At 41.9% G+C, this 22,240-nt stretch overlaps 1 protein-coding gene across 1 annotated transcript in view; it reads right to left on the reverse strand.

Annotated features, from left to right (window-relative positions):
- Positions 1-1,184: 1,184 nt before the first annotated feature.
- T265_00773 (hypothetical protein) overlaps positions 1,185-22,240 on the reverse strand; it is a gene marked incomplete at both ends in the record, with an annotated part of 29,027 nt that continues 7,971 nt past the window's right edge. Inside the window, 5 exons of the mRNA XM_009164645.1 lie at positions 1,185-1,547; positions 2,894-3,055; positions 12,228-12,420; positions 13,849-13,981; positions 16,977-17,054. Coding sequence (XP_009162909.1) covers positions 1,500-1,547; positions 2,894-3,055; positions 12,228-12,420; positions 13,849-13,981; positions 16,977-17,054 — 614 coding nt within the window. The remainder of the gene's footprint in view (positions 1,548-2,893; positions 3,056-12,227; positions 12,421-13,848; positions 13,982-16,976; positions 17,055-22,240) is intronic.

The raw sequence follows: 22,240 nt of genomic DNA on the forward strand, positions 1-22,240 counted from the left end.
AGGCTCTCCTTATGCAATAAAGTGCAGTCAACAGCAATCCAGTTACCTACAAACCATCGGCAGTATTTCTCCAGTAATACGACCTCAGGATTAGTGGATGAATCTGGTCGTTTTATACAGGGGCCTTGTGGATGCTGTGCACACTCACGTCCACACCAAAAGAGCTTCAAGCGAGCCATTACGTAGTGTGAGCACTGTAGTTGAGTGCTGTTTGGTTTGATTGAAGGTACGTTCTAAAGTGTTGATGCAAGATGAACAACAACGCCATTGATCAAAGGTCGTTATACGGCTTCTTGTATCTTGGGGAGGAAAGCAGCGACACAAAATGTGATCCAGTGTTTCCCTGTTGTCTTACTATTCATAGCACTCTCGTAACCTGAAGGCTTTTTGGTGTTGTGGACCAAGCAAGAAATTTACTTTAATGTCACGATGATTTTCACTGGACAGTGAAGCCAATCACCCTGTGAAACCTCAGAAAGACATTAATTGAAGATACTAAATTGTTTAGCTTACCTAATTCCTTAATTTATAGGAATTTGCTTTAGAGGGATCCTTAGCGCCCGATTACGACCAAATCAACGAATTACAATGACATCTCACCCGTTATGCCACTGTAAGAAGCTGATTGGAAAAGCACCGGAGAGCCGGATTCGGTCTTTGGAGAAGATAAGTGCTAATGGTTTATCAGGGTCGCCGAGGTTGTTAGTCAACTTGCAAACTTTTCGTCACCGGTCGATGATATACCATTGCTGCGCGGACAAGAAACACTTGCAAGCCAATTAACAAGTTCGCTGGAAAAATCCCCGGTCACCTGACCAACCACCTGTGGGCGCACCAGTGCTATCGGTATTTCGACATACTGAAAACAGACTGTGCATGCCCAGAATGGAAAAGGCCAACATTTAAATTAATTTGGACAGCTGTCTGTAAGTCCAAATTGAGCTCGCCATAGCTCAGTGATTGAGGCTCTGACTTACTGGCCCAAAGGTATGTATTTCGAACTCAACCTCAACTTCTCGACTGCTCTATATCAGCTTAGGCAACCTCGAAGTATCTCATCCCCCATGATTCCTTCGGGTAACGAAAGGGTGTTGCAGCTGGATGAATATTATTATTACTTACAGTGACCACGTGACCGTTTTGCCCCCAACCCTTTCGCCACTTCCAATTTCAACACAAGAAAGCGCCGATTAACCTTTATGGATCATGTTGAGGCATTTCAGATAGTCTAATTAGCAGTAGACGCTACAACAAGTCCCTTGCAACGAGTGGTGATAAACAAATGTATAAAAGCCGCTTGGTACAAAACAGATGTATAATATCACAGACACGAAAAAGAAAGTCGTTTAAGGTTGGTTTTCTGCAAATTTGACTGCTGAGGCACAAAGAAGCTAACCTGAATATCACAAACTGTTCGATGAAAGAACGGTAAAGCAGAGATCGGGTAAAACAGTGATTAATGCAAATTTGCCAACAAATAATCAAACCAAAATCATCTCCTAGTCATCTGATCGATGAGGTTGATTATCTTCGAAAAACATAAAGTCCTGTAGAAACGGAAGACAGATAAAAGATTAGATTCTGAAAATGAGACAGAAACTTTTGACTCATGGAGGTCTGAAAACCAAGCATGCCCACGTTCGGGGTGAATTGCGCGGCTGTCAAGCTACTGATGGTAACTGATAGAAATCATTTTACAGGTTTTATAAGAATGCAAACATTAGGACCACTGCACCTGTCCTGGATGCCGGAATATGTCATTACTAAGTCTTCCACGCGGTATCCACCTCATTCAATTAAAGACATCGGTTGAATCAGTGTGCTAATCAGCGAATACGGGTTATGGAGGATATAGCGATCTTGGAGATGTTTACTTTGACTCTCAACTAAGCAAACCTTTTCTTTGGTATATAAATAATAGATAGGTCTGTATGTCCATTCATTCCAGAAACAGATGATCCTTTCTCTCCACTGATCTTTGTAAACCAAGCGAATGTAAACCCAAAATTTCGACCCTGACGGCATTCTAGACAGTCCTAAAGTTTGTACTTATTTGCTTAAACACGAGAATTTGATTCGCTTGTCGAGCAGGTATGATAAGAACATTGATAAAATTTCAGCAAGCGGCATGGGAGCTGATATCAAAGTAAATGCCGAGCTCAGTACGAATCAGGGATAACTAGACTCAAAAGTATGTTGCAATGAGACGCAGCACGATGGTTACTTTAGCTTATAAACTCATCTCATAAGAGGATGCGAGAGAAGATAGTTGAAAAATCACGATGATTGCAAGAGTGAAAATTCGTATTCACCGAGTAGCGCACATATTAGCCCAGTCCTTGGGGTAAGGAGCAATACCAATCACCGTAGAGGTTTGGTAGGTACTAAATGTTTGATTCAACTGCACACTGTCGCCCTTCAAAACAAAAGATAACACTTGGTATTTATTACATAGATTCGCTTTCAGCTAATCAACGGACAGTACACCGACCCTCAAGTTACTCCTTATTCTGTGCTGAAATACACACGATCTTTGTGACGTCGCGAGGTAACACCGAATAGCACCGCAAAGAATAGTCTGACGTGGGTCTTGTTTACCACATTATAAACGAAATCCAATACTTCTTACAGCGTGCACAGAAATTCAATACTCAAGTCTTCAGAACTGGTGCACTCCGTGAAATTAAAATACGACTTATGGAATAAAGTTAGAATGACCAGATTAAAAATTAGCATCAAATTTAGGACCCGGTTGATCTAAAGAGTTAGAAGTGATTTTAGGTAGAAAATTGTTTGGTCTGAACCCTCCAAATCGTCCATGAGAAGTACACATCGTCATATTACAGTAGCGTCCAAAGAAGAAGAGGATGAGAAGGCTCATAATATCACTCACAATTAGAAATACAGCTCCAATAAGCGTTGCTTTGATCCGGACATCCAAATCCATTGGAAAAGCAATGCCAAAATTGTCCGCATCCGTGAACATTTCTTGAACAATGTTAGACCATTGTTTTGTAATCCGACCGACCTCAGTGTTTCCGTCAGCAGACATAACCTAGGCGGGTGAATAACAGCGAGTAAACGGCTAGGGTAATGATCACTGGACTGCTTGACAACCCACAACACTTACAGCGTATCGCCAAGCTTCTTTGATGACCAGTTGTGTCAAACAAAAAGGAGGTAACTAGCATTTTGCCATTAGTATCGTTTAAAGGTAATCCACAGAAAGAACGGTCCGTAATCAGGTCACAAGAACTCTCCATTTTTGAAAACGATAACGGTTAATGAGAAGCTCGTAGTAATTTCCACGCTATTCATGATAATTACAGTGAAGCATGTGTTACTTTTAACTTTCAAACGAATCCTTTCTCTCTAATTTAGCTCATATGCGACAAAAAATTGACTCGCAAATGTACATCGACAAGCATATGAACAATATGCACAAGTATACAGAATTACATATATGAACACGTTCGTACCTTTGTGGAGGTGAGTGAGTCCTATTTTATCATACAGACCTATTTTTAAAGAAACCAAATGTGTGAGATCAAAGTTAGCAAAATCCTATGGAGAATATGTGATAGCTACCACTGCTTTGCAACCGTACATGGTTTGCAGCTGATATCGATGAGAATCTGCAAACTAATTCAGCGCTTCTCGTAATACCTGTGACATGCATTGGGCTTGCTACCATTTTACAAAATTCGGGCTGATAAAATCGGTAGTCCGCAATCCTCCGAACCGTTTCAAGTAGGTTTTCATTTTCATCACTAACAGGTGTACAGCGTGGAACAAATACCGAATGTGAGTTAAACTTTGCGTACGCATCCCAAAATCAGCCAATCTATCACCATGAGAATGCACAATATGATGAACTTTTTGCATGAAAGTAGTCTTACAGTTAATCTAAAAGAACGACCTTGACATCACGCACAACGGACCAGTTAAATACCACAAAAATGCAAACGTAGAGAGACAACACAGGTACCTTCCGAAAGCAAGCAAGCTGACAAATTCCATCTAGATCAAAATCGGCTATATAAAACGTTAAACAAGGAATGTGTAGGGTCCGAGCCAGCCCTGAATGTGTGGGAGTTCTTAAATCATTTTAGCTGACCGTAGTCCTCCAGGGATAGGGTACCAGCTGATTTCTCGTCATTGTATGTACAAGCCTATTCCGCTTGGAGGAAAGCGATAAGATCAACGGCGATTGTTTGCCACATAACACAGCGTCGTTTTGGTCATGTTAACGCACTGGCAAGTATACCTCGCGGACAGATGTAACGGAAGAACAGGACTTGCATGATGCACAAATGAAATATAACCAATAGCTTGCGTGATGTAGTACCATCCTATACGAGTAGTATATTACTAATCGATCTCAAACAGTTAACACTGTAGGTTACAGTGACAGAGTATACTATCACGACACACTCCTGCCATCAATATCACGAGACTAAATAAGTGGCAGGCGACGGCGATATAAAAACTCAAGGATGAGGGTCAGAACATTTGGAAGTTAGACGAATGGGACAGACATTGAACTCTTCAACAGTTGGTGCTTCAAAAATATGGAGACCTCATTCCTCTCTTGAGCCTCCGAAATCATCGCTTAAATGAACTACTGACTTAAAAGAAATCGGAAGTAGTTTCGCTCCATAAAGCCAAAGCCTAACAAAATCGAACGACATTTGTCACCTGTGGTAAAGAAATTTACATTGGCATCTCTGGTGAAATAATACTGGTGCTTTCTCATATTTAGATTGTGTTACCTTGAAAATCTTCGCCCAACTAACAACGGAATAATGATGCTCATTAATTGAAAGGTTATCGAAAGAAGACATTCGGTGAACAAGACTCGTCTCAACAAAGTTAAACAATATAGACAGATAAGTAAGTAGATATGCTCACTAAGTCTGTATGCGTGATCAGATTTCACCATTTTCTCATCGATAAAATGTTTCGCAACGAACGATTTCATAGCCGTATACACGAAAGTTAATCAAATTGAACGGGTCGTCAGGATTAGGATCTTAGCTATGTTGGGGTGATGAGTTAACGAGAGAAGAAAAGAATGAATGCTTGTACGGGAATTACGTTTGAAAGAAATCCTAGTTTGGACGCAAAACCTTGTTGATCAGAGACCTAACAGAGATGATATACGTAAACAAAATTACGAATCAACAGCATAAAAGCAGTCACTGTTGTGAGAATGGAAATGCGGCTTATATGAGAAATTAGCTTTAGACATCGTTCCAGCAAATCAGGCAAATGATAGCAGAGCGGTGCAAGGTCATCGGGGTCGCACTGTAATACACAAAATGTGGTGTGAAATTGTGAGGACAAATAATCAGGCTCAGTTTTTTGCATACAAAAAAGCTTATTCACCTCTCGGCAGACTACTTCAATAGGTTAAGTACCAGTTAATTTTTCGATATTTTGAAGGTTAGAACCACTGGAGTGTGTAGGCACAGTTGAGAGGACGTTCCATAAGGGTTTTACATGAAAGCAATGGAAGAGCGATACGCGCATGTCACTTCCAATCGGTTAGCGAGGTTCAGTTATGAGTTGATTTAGGTTCGAGATGAAATCAGATCATAGAAGAATGCTTCATAAAAAGAAAGCAGAATTTATTTTTTGTACGTGAATCAAGATTATTCACGACGACGCGTGCGCAAGCTTGCCTCTTTTGTCGAATAAAGATGTTCGATGTGCATTGCGGAAGACTAAATTTTCCAAGGTGAAGGTGATTACATACATTGAAGGCTATGTTAGGAAAGTCAAAATAGAACGAGTAAAATTATCGTGAGCATGGTATAGGTTAAACAAGGGACAAAATATCTACAAAAGACGTTTTGAATGACATCTGATGCGGTGCGACATCCAGAGAACCTACACATGGAACCTATGAAAAGAGGTTAAAAAATCAGTACAAGACACAACACGAAAAAGACACTGGAGGTTACGGGAGGTGTAGGGATCTTGTAACGAGAAACAAATCAGAAAAGCCGGTGAACATTTGATAAAGCTAAACTCCACCCTTCGTAGGCTGGTGAACCAGCTCACGAAGATCAGAAAAAGGAAAAGGTTTCAGATTGACCGGCTTTGATAAAATGCTTATTGGTAATATAAAACTGGAAAATAAAGAAAAATTCGCCAAGGAATTCGCTGTTGAAGCATGGACGGCGACGTAAGTGATCAGGATTTGCCAAAAATCCACTATGAATCCAAATGTGAAAAATATAGCCAAACATGAAATATTAGCACGAGAGTAATGAAAAAAGACTTCAAGCTAGTCTCGATTAATGAATTCAAAAACTTCACTGCCTTTTTTGTCCTTCGGCGTACTGCTGATTCCCATAGGCGGTATCAAAGACCCATTAAACTGGCACCACAATCGCTGCTCAACCGGGACTCTTGGATCGTTAACATAGCAGTATTGTACAAAAGCTCCCATATTAGGAATAATGGCAAGTAATCTATCACGGTAAGGACCGATGACAGACCAACTAGGGGAGAGGGACGTATTCACGACAAAGGACTGGCTTATTATTTTGATTTTGAGCGGAACCACTAACTCACGCAAGTGGCTCGGTTAGTCCAGCCTACTCAAGCGCGATACAACGGCTAAAATAGGCAGCTATAGTAGACTACAAATGACCACTCTGTGAAAGAGACTTCTTGATCGGACAGGTAGCGCAAACGAAGATAATAAGTTTCTGTTGCGCAAAGAACCGTGGTGCCCCTTTTATTTATCATTTTCATCACTAATCAGTGGTGCATGTACTCTGAATCGACCTAATTTTAGGGCACAAGCCTCGTGGAATGAATGATTTATAAAATGATTAGAACACCAAAAAGACCGTTTATGTGACAGCATACGCCTACACAGCTGCCCCCACTAAAACCGATAAAATGCAATCTCAGTCGCCTCGTCACCTATGCTCTTCAATCAGGAGAGGGCGTGTGGACGTCAAGGTATTCGATGTATTCGGACCTCGACAAACCAAACCTAACTGATTTTCGGACGTAACCATAGGCTGATAACGGAGAGAAGCAATCCCATAAAATACTGACTTGAAAATGTCTGGTGGTTGTAGTATGTATTAGTTATGTATTCTGCTGAAAAAATATTGGACCCTCGCCCACTCAGATAAATGTAGTGTTAGGTGCAAATCAGTCTGTGTGCTACAAAACTTCCAGTGACCAGTAGGTCAAATTAAACTTGTTTTTTAACAGGCTGCTCGAATCTGCAAGCTCAAACATTCTTTAGCACAATGGTCAACCAATGTTTAGTTTTCACAAGTAGTAATCTAAGATGTGCATACCGTGTACAAACGCCGGTTATTAATTGTACGGAATTTCACAGGTAACAATATTATTAGAGTTCTCTGTACCTTTTGTTTGCACTGAATCTGTCTACTAGATCAGACAAACGCATGCCGGCCAGCGTTGTTCCGTCACATGACCAGAAGGTTCTCCAGAATATCTAGTAATACTGACTACTAATATTAGCCAAACTGTGGTAAAAACAAAACACCGAATGCAGTTGCAACTCAAGCATTGTCACAGTGACTGTGAAATCACTTTACTGTTGCCCTTTTTAGAAATGTCGTTTGGTTCAGTTATCAATAATCAAAAGTGGTCACAAACCGTGCGTGTGGGAACGTGTTTTTATGTCAATTTCATGCACTCTGAACAATCACTCAGTTTCACTGACTTCTGGGGGACGAGAACGCGTTACGATCAAGACTCACGTATGTATTAGGTTGTCAGGGTTCAGGTGCCACGCTAGTGATCTTAACGACTACAATACGCGGTCACTCCCACATTGCATGAAAGTACTGAATTTTATTACCGCTGCTTGCAAGCAGCTGAAGGGACAAAAAACAACCAACTACCCGATAACTGACAAGAAAATACACTTTCTATAGAGGAGAATGTCGGTCCCGGAAACGTGTAAACAGTGAGGCTCATCACGCAAGTGGGGGCAAATACAAAACTTCAAAGCCACTGACTCAAGAAGACGATTTGGTTTTAGTGGCTTTTTCGCATTGCGATTCTGTGCCATCTTAAACAGCGGCGGCACATAATAAAAAGAAAGAAAATGTTTTAAGTATCACTAAATCTCAGAGGAGCCTTAGTTTCCTGTAATCCGAAAGCCGTGGTGTAAGCAGCCATCCTAGGCGAAAATCCCACTGAACCCATTGAACCAACCCACAACTTATCCTCTTTTAATTAGATACAATTTGTTTTTCGCATGTGCTTCAATCCCGTCTACTAGCACAGGGTCGAAGCACTACATTGCAATCCTATCAGCCTGAAGCAAGAAAATGTTGCTCCATACTGTTCGTTAGGTTTTCGTACGTTTACCAAATGTGCGTTTCCATTCCCTGGGATTAGAGTGAAAGATTGGTCTGTACGGTTCTGAAATTCGCCTCTGCGTGGTTTTCAGATGACCTGTACACCGCGCCCCTTGCCAGTATCTTTAATTCCAAACGTCAAATATTCTAAACGAGGTCGGTTTGATGCGAGAAACGAATACTTCTAGTAAGAAGGAAGGCAACGGGCATTGTACACTTTCGTTCATTCGACCGGTCCATTGGACTGCCGAAACTCATCATTTGGCTTATTCACTTGTAATTCGATTTTCTGTATTCTTTTGTTCTAACACTAACTCACTACCACGATCTCTGTGGTAGCATTTTTGTCGTAGCACTTGTAACGAAATGGCGCAGCCGGTACAGATTGCATTACGTAAGTGGCAGTGAACTTCCTGAAACACATACCAGTTATGGTGATCATCCTCCCATTTGAGTTAGTAATCCGGCCCAGTGCGAACAATCGGTTTGTGTGACTTAATCTGTTAGCAGTGTAAGGATATTTGGAAGTTTTAAAGGAGGATTCGCCCTATAAGTGAGGCCATTCTAGGCTGAAAAGTCTAGAAGTACTGTACAGCGATCCCCAGTTAGTAGTTTACACACCTAACCTTTCGGCCACGAGATTCTTGTGGTTGTATCGAAGCTGCCCAGCTCGGGAAACAAATCATCGGCCATCATTACAACCTCAGACGGTTAAGACAGTCTAGGATAGTTGTTCGTGGTATTTGGCTGTTTCTTCAGTGCAGCAATATATGAACTTGTAGGGAATGTCTACAATATAGCCGGACACAACTGGACGATATGAACTATTTGCTAGCGTTAGGGACCTATATTCTATAGTTAAAATTCGCTGTCAAGTCCTTATTGGGGCAATCCAAGTAAGACAACATACCATACAAATGGTTGGTACTACTGGCACTGTCGTTGGCATGATTTCGAATGAGACGTTTCTCTCTTGTCTCCCATATTCTCCTGTTACTCTTTCGCATTCATAGCTTGCATTCACTTTTTATGCTTGTGACCATGCTCTTCAAAAATAAATGATAACAGATTAGCAGGCGATAGTTTTTTTTTTGAACGTCGGTAGTTCAACAGTCTCCAGGATAGGCAATGTAAACAGATCAAGCCTCGTGTTTTGGAAGAATCCATCACTGGTCGAAAATGGCACAAGTACTCGATCAACAGAATCACCCTCACAGTATTTTTTGCCTATAATTCCATACCAGCACGACATTCCCGGAATATGTGTTCCAAAAACTTGCCCGAGAACAGTTCAGGGTCATGAATCGTCAGATGGCATGGACGTGGAACATTTTTTACACTGTGACCGATAAGCTACTACCTGGTATAAACCACAGACAGCGTGCGCCGGCTCTATAGGACTTCCAGTTCACAGCGTTTCATAAATTCACTTAGCACCGATGTGTTCCCAGGATGGAATCTGTTCTATTCAATTAGCAAAAACGGGTGTGACTGGTTTAAACTGCATTTACAATACTGTTATAAGTTCTCTCGTGCACCACCATAAGAGCCAGTACTGATCGCCTTTTCATAGATTTTGGCCAAAATGTTCGCTCAAACATTCATCCATCTGTCTTGACTGTAGAGCTGCCTTGACCACCGCAAGCTGCCACTGTAACGGTGGATACTACTGATGGGGTATGCGGGTAGTATGTTTTCTCGTAAATCTTGAAAAGTGAGATCTATTACGGAATTTGTGAAGTCTAATTTGCTTGCATTCGGGAAACAATCAGTGAATATCCAGAATAGTTCTGGAAGACCTGTTCGAGGAAAAGACGGATAAACGGTTTTTATAAACAAGATGCATATTAGAGTTATGCTTCTCTGTCCAATAGTAACACTTTACTTGGGGTTTTCTAATAAATAACCACGCGGCGAAGGCCTTCTTCCTTTCATCATGGCAAAAAAACAATGCTTTCACCGTAAAGTCATGTGAATATTTGCCATATGGTTTTTCTGCTCCAGAGTCAGATGAAAACAACAGTTCAAAATGATACTGCATGCCGTGTGACATAGGGGAAGTAGGCAAGCCATACAGTGGCGGCCAGGCCAACGGACGAAGCTGAACGAAAAGCTGCAGCAGAATAGGAGTTTGAAGGTAGCGAAAAAACACGCACTTTATCCAGCGTGCTCAAACAATTATCCGGTGCAATTAATATATCGACTGATCTTCCCTTCGTGAATTGATTTGGTCCTTGGATTATCCTGACAGACTACGATCGCCATGCATGAGTATGGATAGTTTGTTTGGTTGCATCGTTCCCATTAGATTTTCCAGTCAGACCAGCTTCCATTCGTCCTTTTTCACCATATTTACCGTACTGAATATGTGACAGTTTGTTATTGGCGGCAGATCCATTGTTTTCTGGTACGGCTAAGGAGTTGAAGGATCTTCACATGGCACGGGTTGCAGTGTAATTACGTCCTTTCAACTGGCCTCAGATGGACACACCATGTTTGCAGACAGGCGATTCACCCCCGATGAGGTGTGCGTCAGCCAATTTCTGCACTGTGAAACGATCATTCATTATCTCTCCCTGTTGGATTTCGGATTTAGGCGTGTCGATATAGCAAGCTTTGTCTGGTGTCTGCTAGTGTACATTCCTCAGAGATTGTGTGAATCGTTCACCCAAACAAGCAAAACAGCTGACAGCATGAGAACGAATACCACCATGTGATGACCTGTTCAGCAAGTTTAGGTCAGGTATGTGTCATTGTATTTGCAGGTACCAGCATCAGGGCATTAAGACTTAGCGTCGGGAAATTCCAAACCTAGTTTGCGAAAACAAACGGAGGGAAACTCTTGAGGCCCTATTTTGCTAAAGCAAGTTGCCAATCTCGCAGCCTTATGATACAGCCTTATGGCTAACTGTTAAGACTTTCTAGTGTAAAGCAATTGAATGACTACAATCTCAGTTGCCATCTGCTATTTTTAGCCATACACTCGGAAGATAATTGAATGCAATGAAGAGTTAGGCTGAATAGTTTTTAGAGAAAGATAACGATTACTGATTGAGAAACAGCGCCATTCAGCAGTATTAACCTACGTTTCTTTGCTCATTCTGACATTGCGATATAGTATACTTCGAATAAGCGAAAAGAGGGCTGCCAGAGAACTAAGCACTTTATCCTTATATTGGAGCTAAAATCTTGTAACCCACTGTAACTCGAGAAAAAGAGCTTGGCACAATAGCCAGTCTTCAAGTCCTCTTCAAATATCAGTGATCAAAAAAGCCCACTGAACAGTTATCGTCCATACTGACTGAGAATAAATGGAGATAGAATAACAACCTCTCGAGGACTATGGGATGTGGATGCATGCACTAAAGTTTAAAACACATCCTAAATGTTATTTATCTAAGGGCACATAGTCCGCAAGTCATTTTACCAAAAGGAGAGGCAGGAAGTTCAGGAAAAATGAAGGTTCATAAAACGAAACCTATTGCCATTACAAGGAAATTTGTGTGGAGTGGATACATAAAACAATCTGGAAAGAGACTTGTACGAAAACCCGGGCACGACAAAAGCCGCTTGGGCTGATACTGATTCCCTGAGAAGGGGGGAGAAACAATCAGGCAGGAAAATACGGTTTAATTATTGCCACAGATTTGGGATATTCACTGCAGACCTAAGGGATCGGAGACAAATGGCAGCAAACCTCACGTGACCATCAGCCAACATCCAATCGATGGGTATGTTCAGTCCAGTGAGCCTTGAAACCAGCATTTCATGTGCAACAGTGGGAAACAGAATGGGAACCAAACCGATAAAATGGTACGAGTGTTTGGATGAGCGATTTAGTAGGAGGGATAGAATACCACTAACCTTGAAGTTGATATCTTCTCCAAAACAGGCACAGTGACAGTAGGAGGGGCCATGAATGCGCAATACCTGTTTGCCAGTGGAATCCTTGATTGCGTATCGAATGTTGCACCCATCTTGTATTTGCTTCACATAGCCCACAAGCTGCCCAATTGGGGCCTCGACCTGCAACTCGTCTTGGCAACATTCAGAGCAGCTGATGGGAAAAGGTTTTCAGGGTAACCAGATTCAAGAATAATTTTCCAAAGGGTCTATGCAGTGTGCTATAAAAATACATATACAAGTGGTCATAGGATGCAATAATCCAACCACTCCCATGACATAACTGCTAAGCTGGATTTAAAGCTTTCTTCTTTTCAGACTTTGTTGCTCCCTTTGTGGGTGCACAGCGCACATGAGAAACAACAGTGTTGCTGTTTACACTTGCGACAAACATCCACTCAACTCCTTTTAGTAATACTACTAACAAGAAGGCACACGGTTAACGATTTCGAGCAGCACCCTCTGGACAACGCAGGTTTCTTCGTGGATGGGACGACAGATACGCTTCAGACCACCACGGCGAACGAGATACCGGATAATCGGCTTGATGATCCTCAAGATGTTTTCCCAAAAAAGATTCAGATGGCCTTTCACTCCTGCTTTCCCGAGTCCCTTAGCACCCTTATTACGCCCCGGTATGATGGGTTGTCACAAGTGAGACCGCTAAAATAGCCAAAATGGCGCACACCGTCACAACTAACGAGGGAACGGGAACCGAAAGTGGACCGGTAAAACTTAAAGGCTTTAGTCTATGTTCTTCCCGGATAAATACAGAGGGTCCGTGAACTCGAAAGAAACCTAGAAGTGGTTCAGCGTGGGGCCATGAGAGTTCGAAAGTGCATTAAGTTTTGGTTTTTCTGGCAAGAACAGATAACTTTTTGGAATATTTCATCTTCCCACCAAGGCACCTGTCAAGTCCTATAACAACGTCTGAAGGCTATCAGATTGTCTTACTAGTGAATATCTGATGACCGATCTCTGTACTCGGACAGTATTCAACCGAGACATTTCTGGAGTTGACTAATCCTGTCTTAGGAGGTAGTCGTCCGAAGGAAGAGATGAGCGGAAGTGGGATATGTAAACATGTGATTGCTTCACCATTGGGCTGTCTGACAACGACGCAATGCAGTGTTCCACAGTTCGGCTATGTCTAACGTTTATTTCTTGAGGTTATAAACTGTTTTGATGTTGGGACAAGGAGCGCTCTAAAAAGCCAACTGAGTGTCTCATGCCTCAACTCCTCTTCATTATTTAGAATAGAAAATAAAAGTGCTTAATAAGGTCATGCTTCTGTCTGGAGTTTTCATGGACCTTATGATAATTTAACAGTTAGTTGTACCACTTCGGTGCAGAAAACAGCCTCCGATACAACAGGGCAACTGGATTTCATTCCACCGTGGGAATCCCGTACACTTCAAACGACCCAAGAATGCGGCGGTCCCATGTGACCGTTCTGAAACGGCTAACCTGCATACAGCTGCAGTAAGAGGACAGTTAATGAAAACAACGCAGTGGAATAAGTTGTCTCTTCCAATGAGATTAGGAAGCTCAAATCATCAAGAGTCGCACCGACCAAGCTCACCTCAGACACTCCCAGCAGCAGTAACATTTATATGGCCGCTTGACACGTATCACTTCCATGCCCGAGTTGTCTTGCACATGCATAGTATAAGGACGCTGAGATCTGCAGCACTGTCGGGCGCAGAAATTTGATTCTGTGTGAAGCAAAAAGATGGACAAAGTTAAGATTTGCACCACAGAATCAGGAAAATAGTCTATGACATCTCGAGCGAAAAGCACACTTAAAGCTGCCTTCATTTTAATACTGAAAGGATTTTCATTTATTACGGGGTTGATACTAATTCTTTTAGGAACCAGACATCAAACAACTCTCATCTAATTGCTGTGCACTCTGTTTGGGGAAGGGGAGAGATCAACAGAAGAAATTCTAACACTAATTCGGTTTCAGTACTGCTACGTTTAGTACATTCCGTCTGGTGGTAATCACCTTCATAAGATGAACGAACCCGATTTAATTTGACTGACGATCTTGGTGACTCTTCTTGTTCGGAAATACAGATGCAGACACAGCGATCGTGCTTTGTAATCATCTATGGATCGTACCCTCATGCTTGTACAGACAGCCCGCCTCCTTCGTCGTCAGATAGGTTACGGCATAACGTTAAAAAGGTGACTGCAGACTGATTCTTTCTATTTTCAAAAAGTGGAACGAAGGGAATTCTGCCCATCGTCTTTCATCCCCAGAACAAGCCATAATGACTAGAATTCAAACAGTATCTCTCATCAAATCTGCAAATGTTTCCGTTCAACCGGTTTGTTGCACTTTTGTGCAGCCGTTTCCGAAATGCGTTAAATCCAGACGTTCATTATTATGAAGTGAAGATGCATAAACATCCAACAACAAATACCCTCGTTGTATCGTCACTCAAGCTCCCTGTAGCTCTTTTCTGAAAAGCAGTAATGGTGATAGAATGAGCGTGGGGTGTTATACAAACAGGTACGTTTTTGGTTTCTCATCTCATTTAACCTTCAGCTGATACTATGCGGATTACACTGAAGAACAACCGATTCATCCGCTGCCCCACGCGCCACAATTTGATTAGACATTATCAAGAACCATTGACCGTTGTTATGCTTCCAGTGATGGCAGATAAGACTTGGTCTCTCAGGGATATGCATTTCCGTCTTATGTCCTTACCTTAGTTGAACGCTTTTCCAACTTCGGAAGCACCTGAGGCACCACGAAAATCAGTAGGTACAACTCATACGAAAGAAAACCAAAACGTTAATCAAATGTTCTGAAAATAAACAATGAGATCTATGTGAAGGAGAGAACTAATTTAGACAACGCTTGCCTTCCCACCGATTTGAATTTCGTACTGTGTCGCTGAGGTCAATGTGCTCCGAATTAGGTAGATGCGGCAAACGATAATGTGTGGGCCTAAAAGTGCCGATCGATATGGAGAGAGAAACAATGAAATTAATCTGGCCGCACTTCGAACAAACAATAGAGCAAACGTCGGCTTGTTGTGCACATGTGGATGCGCACATAGAGTACGTCCAACGGTGTCAGTTCACCTCACCAAACGCAACAGTGATGCAACACTGTCTCGTATTTTAGCAGAGGAATTATCATCAACCGATCGGTATACAACGGAAAGGCTGTAAACTATGGAATTAAAAAGAATGACACTGAATCGCCCCAAAAATCAGTTCAGCTTGCTGACTGTTGTGAACCAGAAGGATCATAATCCATTGCTCGCACGCATTTTCTACCAACAATCGACCACGGGAGATCCAGAGATTACTTATAGAAAAGAATGGAAGCTTCAAACTCAAGTTCTCGCGGCTAATACCAAGTAACACCACCTACAGATTTGCCTACTAGGACTCACTTTCATAAGTAACCTGACGCACTGTTGCATGACAGCGGACGAACCAAACCAGTACAAAAACTTTATCTCTGTTAGGAGTTTCAGCATACTTCATGTAGCGAATAGTTCAAGTACGGAAGTATATCGTGACCACTTAGGTTAACTTTGCTCATCTTCTCCAAGCCAGCTGTGCCAGAATCTCCCTGGAAGCAACAAAATTGTTTTGTGTGTGTGCGCGGACATCAATAAACAGATCGGAAAAGGAAAACACACAAATTGGGTGAAACTGACAATAGTTTGTCTACTGCTAGTTGTAAATGTCTTTGCGAAGTTTCCCCAAAAAGCAAACATATTTCATGTGCTTTCATCACTTCATAAACTGTGCAACGGACATGGAACTTCGCTGCCGCTACAGTTGTACAGCGATTAGTAATACTGGTAACTGCGCTCATACGCTATGGGGTTGTTACTTAACGCTTGCAAACCTCGCACAAACAGACTAATCTTCCAGGGTGAAACCCATCGGCGAAAGGGCCCGTCTTGAATAAGGGCCGTTACAGTGATTCTGTGCTACGACTTGACGTTTGGTCCCAAGAAGCTAGGTGGATTGACAGCAAGGAGCATGAAGCACATTGATTGTTTGTCTTTTCTCTTGAGAGGTGCGACAGCAATGGAATGTCTTGATGTGTCCCTCAGCGTCAGGACAGGCAAACTTTTACTGCTCAACAATATATGGGGATAAAGTAAACCCATACAAACATTTCCACTTTCCAAACAACAAAATACGATATCCCAGTGAACTAGACTTTCAGCAAGTGCGGGCCGATTAGAAGAAAATGAACTGTTCTTCAGTTGGAAACACAAAGTTCTCGGGTTAAGGGACTACACACGGATAGCTGTCAGTATGGTAATGTGTAAAAAAGTTATATACCAACTTAATCTGAACAAAGAACCTTCGAATAAGTGTACAGCTCTTGCTGTGGATAATCCCCTCCAAAACACGACCCGGACTCTTTGCCACTCGTTATGTCATCCACCTTTGGAATCATATGGGCAGCGAATCAATGTAGAAAGTATGCTCCAACACACAAGCTGGCGCAAATTATTGTCAAGTACCTAGAGGTGCTCCAGAAGTATGCTCATTCATCAGTAAACAGGGATGGAATAAGAGCCCGTAAATAGCAGTAGTTCCTAACATCAGTGCTGTCACAAACAGAACGAAACCAGAAAAAGGTATGTATGCAGTAAGCAAAAAATCAGTCATTTATCTTTCATAGACGGTTGACGAACCATCAGCTGGCTCAACTAGACTTGCCTTCACTGCAATTGTACACTGTCTGTCCCATGGTATTCACTATCACGTAGCGATTTGCTGTTTCTATATCTGTCATTACTGAAAGACAATAGACAGGGTAAGAATATGATTAAACGGGTGAAATCAAGTGTGGAAATTCAACCGGTGATGTAGGCCGACGGAATTTTGCAAAAACATATGGGTTAACACAACTGAAGCTGTACATCCTCTTACTCTTACAATTTGCTGGAAAATGAGCGTGTTTCATTCGACGATGGTGTTTCCCAACAACCGATCCGACACAAAATACAAGCACTCAGATTTCGTCGCACGGAACGAATCTCTAGGTTTGCCCGATATTCAAGAACAGGAAAAATTAGCTGGAAGCTATGGAAAGTCTAGGCGATGAGGCAAGATCTGCAGCAGTTTTGAAACCAAGAGTGCGAACCAATGAAGTGGGCGAATGGAGTTTTTTTCGGAGAATGGACAACAACCTGATTGTTGGATGGATAATGCAACTAAGGTGGCTACACGTCACTCCGTCTTGAGGCAACTTCACCACCACCTCAGCCCCTGAGTGAAAATCATCAGAACCCATCCAGAGTACGATTCGCTGGTTTTGACTTCTTTAACATCTAAGAGATGTTAAAGATTCTAGCCTGGCTCCGGTCTCATATGAATCAATGTGTAGAAATTATCTTGGCCTTAAAGGCATAGAACTGATAATACCGAATTTCGCCACGTTAAATTCACATCTATTATGGCCATTTCCCTAAGCCAACTCACGAGCTGAACGTTGGAGGTGACAGGCTAAAACTTGAATAGCCATGAATTGAACTCGTATATGCAGGAAATTTCCTTCTGCTTCGGATCTATCCGAAACTGACATCAGTGAAGCGAAAAGTTATTGATAATGCCTTGCTTCAACAAACATTCAGATATCCAGCCTCACGAGTTGCATTCCCTTGCACGAGTGAAGTACTACTAATCCACAGCTATATACCGTTCATAATTCGCCTACAGGACCTTTTGCCCTGACCACACGGAATATTGTGGTGAGTTTACGTGTCTATGAGGGACCTTCACCTGGCCCAAACACTGCGTACTCACGTAGAGGCGCACCCGACACCAAATGTCTCGCTATAAGGCCTTATGTCTTGAACTTTTGCTCCAGAGTCATTCAGTTAGTCCTAATCAGCTTCATATCACCGCAAATCTTATCGTACCATATATTCTAACTCGGAATCGAAACCCCATAAGCTCTCATTTTATGATCGATTCAGACAGTTCGCATCATCTTTTTCACATCCCATTTACTACTCAGAAAATCCCCAGGGCTTAATCAACCAATATTTTTTGCCTTAATGATAAATAACAGACATTCCATAATGCATAAAATCTAACATACATTAACCAAAACGCTGTGTCACTATGGTCACCAAAAGTAGATTACGATCAAATTTGTTTATGCTGACCTCTTGGAGAGTCTTAGAGAACGTTGAAGGATAAATATAAAAACCAGTACTCAGTTTTTAGCTGATAAGAAAGATTTCAAAAAGTAAATGAAACTTCACAAAAAATGGTCTCCGGACGATTCCATGGATAATCGCCGATGTGAAGATGTACTGAATCAAACGTTGGACCACGATGACAAGAGGTGTGAGGCACGAAACTTGCCCACTGTAGATGAGTTGGCTTGAAGACGAAAGTAGGCTTACAATGAGACGCTTTGGAGAAAGCATGGTACCAGTAGGCTACTACTACGACTTTCCGAGTTCGTTTCATCTTTGACAACCCCGACAGCCTCTGAATGTATAAGCTACTGAGCGCAGTCCTACACCGTTCACAGCCTTGGGCACTCCCAAACGTAACCGGTAGGTTGTATGTGCAAAGCCGGAGAGTTTGGGCAGTCACATGGTCTTTCTTAGCATTGTCCGTAAGCTGGGTCAAGGTCAATTGGCAGTTTATGTTTACAATATGGCAGAAAAACTGTGAGAAAGGCACACCTAGCGAATGAACGGTCCATCGCTCATTTGTACATGAAGAAACAAAGTTGTAAAGGCTGAAAATATGGTCCGTGCCAATTTTCACAAATCTGTTAACGGGACTTCTGGTTAAGAGAGTGGAGAGAGATCAAGTCAACTCTTTCAGTCACTAGCTTTGGTAACACATGTGATGGCATTCAGTGGGTATTAAGTCTGTCAGGCAGTTCTCTTCACGCTGTCCGTCGTAACTTCTGAGCCGTTTTTTTCACTCCTGGGCTACCGCTGAAGTGTTTTCCCTTGCATTCACATTTAAACCACTGCCCTTTGACATGTGTCCCTCGTGTTGTTCTGCTTGGGACTGTATACACCATGTGCCTAATGGTTACAATAACCGCTTGATTCCTTCGTCCTTTTCTGTGTTTTTCTACTTCGGGGCAGTCGGACCACTGGACTGATCACACTCATTGAAAGTATAAGTAGTTATGGACAGAACTAATATAGCGAAAGAATACTTTGTCCTTAGTCTGCAATTTTCAAGGTCAATGGCTTATAATCACGTGAATCGAAATCCAGTTAATAGGGCAACAAGTACAATTAATGCACTCTCATCACCTGTGAAAAATCAATTCAAGTCGCTCACTCTCCAGACTCGTACCATCAGACGAAAGCAATGTGTAGGAAATACCGTCACACTAGTAGCTCTCGTATACCCAGTATGGTCTAGCAATTTTTGGATGTTACTTGTGAAATCCAATGATTTCTTAGCCATGCCAATTCAAAATGAGCTTGAGAGTATGGACACAGTGAATCGACAAGACTGCATTCATTCTGATATGCCGAGGAATTTTAACCTGTGGAATGGACTATCTTAAATTCGATATCAGTCCCACCCAAAGAATATCAACGAACCGGTCCCTCTGTACAAACCATTTACTTTTCCTAACCGCATTATCTGTCCATGGTAACCCCTGGCCACCAGTGACTCTGAACCAGACGCGAAAGATCACAGTAAATCCCACTACTTTCATTTCAACCGCCCCTAGCGAATCACACTTGACAGTTCCACGAAATTCGGGACCACGGTTTAATGTGCTATCTTAAGCAACTGGGTTACGAATTCATCGGATATAAGAAAAGTCTCAAAATACTCAGAAAAAAAGCCAAACTTGGCCGATGAACCAAACTTTCGAACAACAGTTTAGCCGTCAACCTGATACTATTCAGCGCAACTCCCCCATAGTGTAGTACAGGTAGGATTGTCAATCTAACAACGCAATATCATAGCCCAAAATCTGTACTGATCCAATATGATTACTTTCAGCTGGTGAACAGTCACTCCGTAAAAGCAATCGGTGCGAAAAACCTGGGAAAGTTTAACGCAGATGCTCTGTTCCACACCATTACCTTAGGACTATCATTTTTATTCATTCGATGCCAAAACATATGGTACTTCCCGTCCATACATAGTGTCATGTATATTACTGACAAACCTGTAAACTAGACATCCAAGAGTAAAACTTCGTAACTCTAGAAGGGTTAGATTACGCTAAATTTTCTCATTTGTAAATGATGCCTACGAATGAGTTAACTGAGATAACGAAAGACAAACCGAGTCACTTAAGTGTACCTTCATGTCCTAGTTGCTTTTCCATCACGGGTGTAGAGAAAAGTCTTGTGACCTGAAAGTTATACATTATTCATCAGGGTGTTTCCTTTTGGAGAGATGGTTGGCACTCCTTGAGGGTCGTTATGTACCGAAAACAACACTTGCATCGGTGTAATGAAATATTACTTGTACGCAGACGTTTTAATCAGGTTTCTTGAAGAATGAATGGAATATTTCGGTTCGTCTGAAGCTAATCTTCCGGATGTTCAATATTTTGTATGCCATAGTTGATGCAAAGTGGAACCATTGGAGGCATATATAATGGTCATTAACGTTTTCAGGTGTTTTTAGTACTGCTAAACCTAGCTAAATCCGTAAAACGCGCTAATTCATTACAAACAATTCTTCTTACATTACGACGAGAAGTATACTAATCAATGGAAGCTGGACATTAAGTGGGATGCCAGTGGTTTTTCTTCCATCAATTCGATCAGCATTGTTCTTGCCCATCGGTAATGCAGACGGAAACGTTTCGACAAATGCTGTTGTGTTCTTATCCAAGGTCACATTATCCTCTTAGTTTCTTCATGCCCACAAAAGTAAAGTCACACAGTGTCTATGACGTCAGATCAGCTATCCAAAAATCAACTCATCAGGACAATACAGGGGCCTATGATTGTATTATCTCCTAATAAGGAGCAGAATGGATCGAATAGACAGCCAAAAAGTGCATCTCGTTCGGGTCTTTGTGTTCGCTCCCTTGGAAGAGGTGGTGCTGAAGTCAACCGAAATTTGTGTCCCTAAAATAATCTACGAGATGGGATGTTTCCTCTTATGGAAAAGTCTTCAAGGCGGAGGTACTGTGCCAGCTTAATGGTACGACCAATAGTTAGCACCTATAAACGGGTAATTGCGGAATTTAATGTTCGAGTCATTTATCCAACGGCGAACCATCCAACACCTTCAACTGTAGTGAAACGCACAGTGATTAACATTGAGTCAACCCGAAACAGCAACACTGTGAAATTCGGGTGACGAAAAGATGGTTCATTCGAAATGTACAATCTCTAGCCATTAAAAAATGATCATGGTTTTCCATACTGTTGAATAAACTTTCAAGTGCCTCCACCTAACGCGTATATATTCAGTGGACCTTAGATCTGTTTGAAACATGGAATATTGATTCATTTCATCAAAACAGGGCATTAGATGCATGGTGTTAACATCCAAAAAGCTTCCATCAATCCCACAATCTGGACTGAGGGCTAGATACACAAGTAGGCATTTATCTTGCCTAGGAACGATGTTCTCAGTCGCAGTCTTTGAACAAGTCTTTGGAGTAATAAGAGAATGTGGTGCAACGGTGGATGCTACTGATGAAGCATGCGAGTAATATGTTTTCTCGTAAGTCAGCTTTGCGTCTATTGGAAAGTAGGATTTACTACGGCATTTGTGGAACTGCTTTGTAGCATTCATCTACATTTGAGTGATGGTCAATGAGTATCCAGTAAAGTTCAGGACGACGTGTTCAAGAAGACGGATATGCAGTTTCTATAAACAAGATTCATCTGAGAGTTTTGCTTTCCTGTCCAATAGTCTGTAGCTGCTCAGTTGGTGTTTCCTAACAAATAACTCCGCGGTGGGTGCCTTGTTCCTTTCACTGGTACATTCTGGTGGTATCGATGACTCACCAC

The sequence above is a fragment of the Opisthorchis viverrini genome (assembly GCF_000715545.1).
Source record: "Opisthorchis viverrini unplaced genomic scaffold opera_v5_8, whole genome shotgun sequence".
In the NCBI taxonomy this organism is placed as follows: Eukaryota; Metazoa; Platyhelminthes; class Trematoda; order Opisthorchiida; family Opisthorchiidae; genus Opisthorchis; species Opisthorchis viverrini.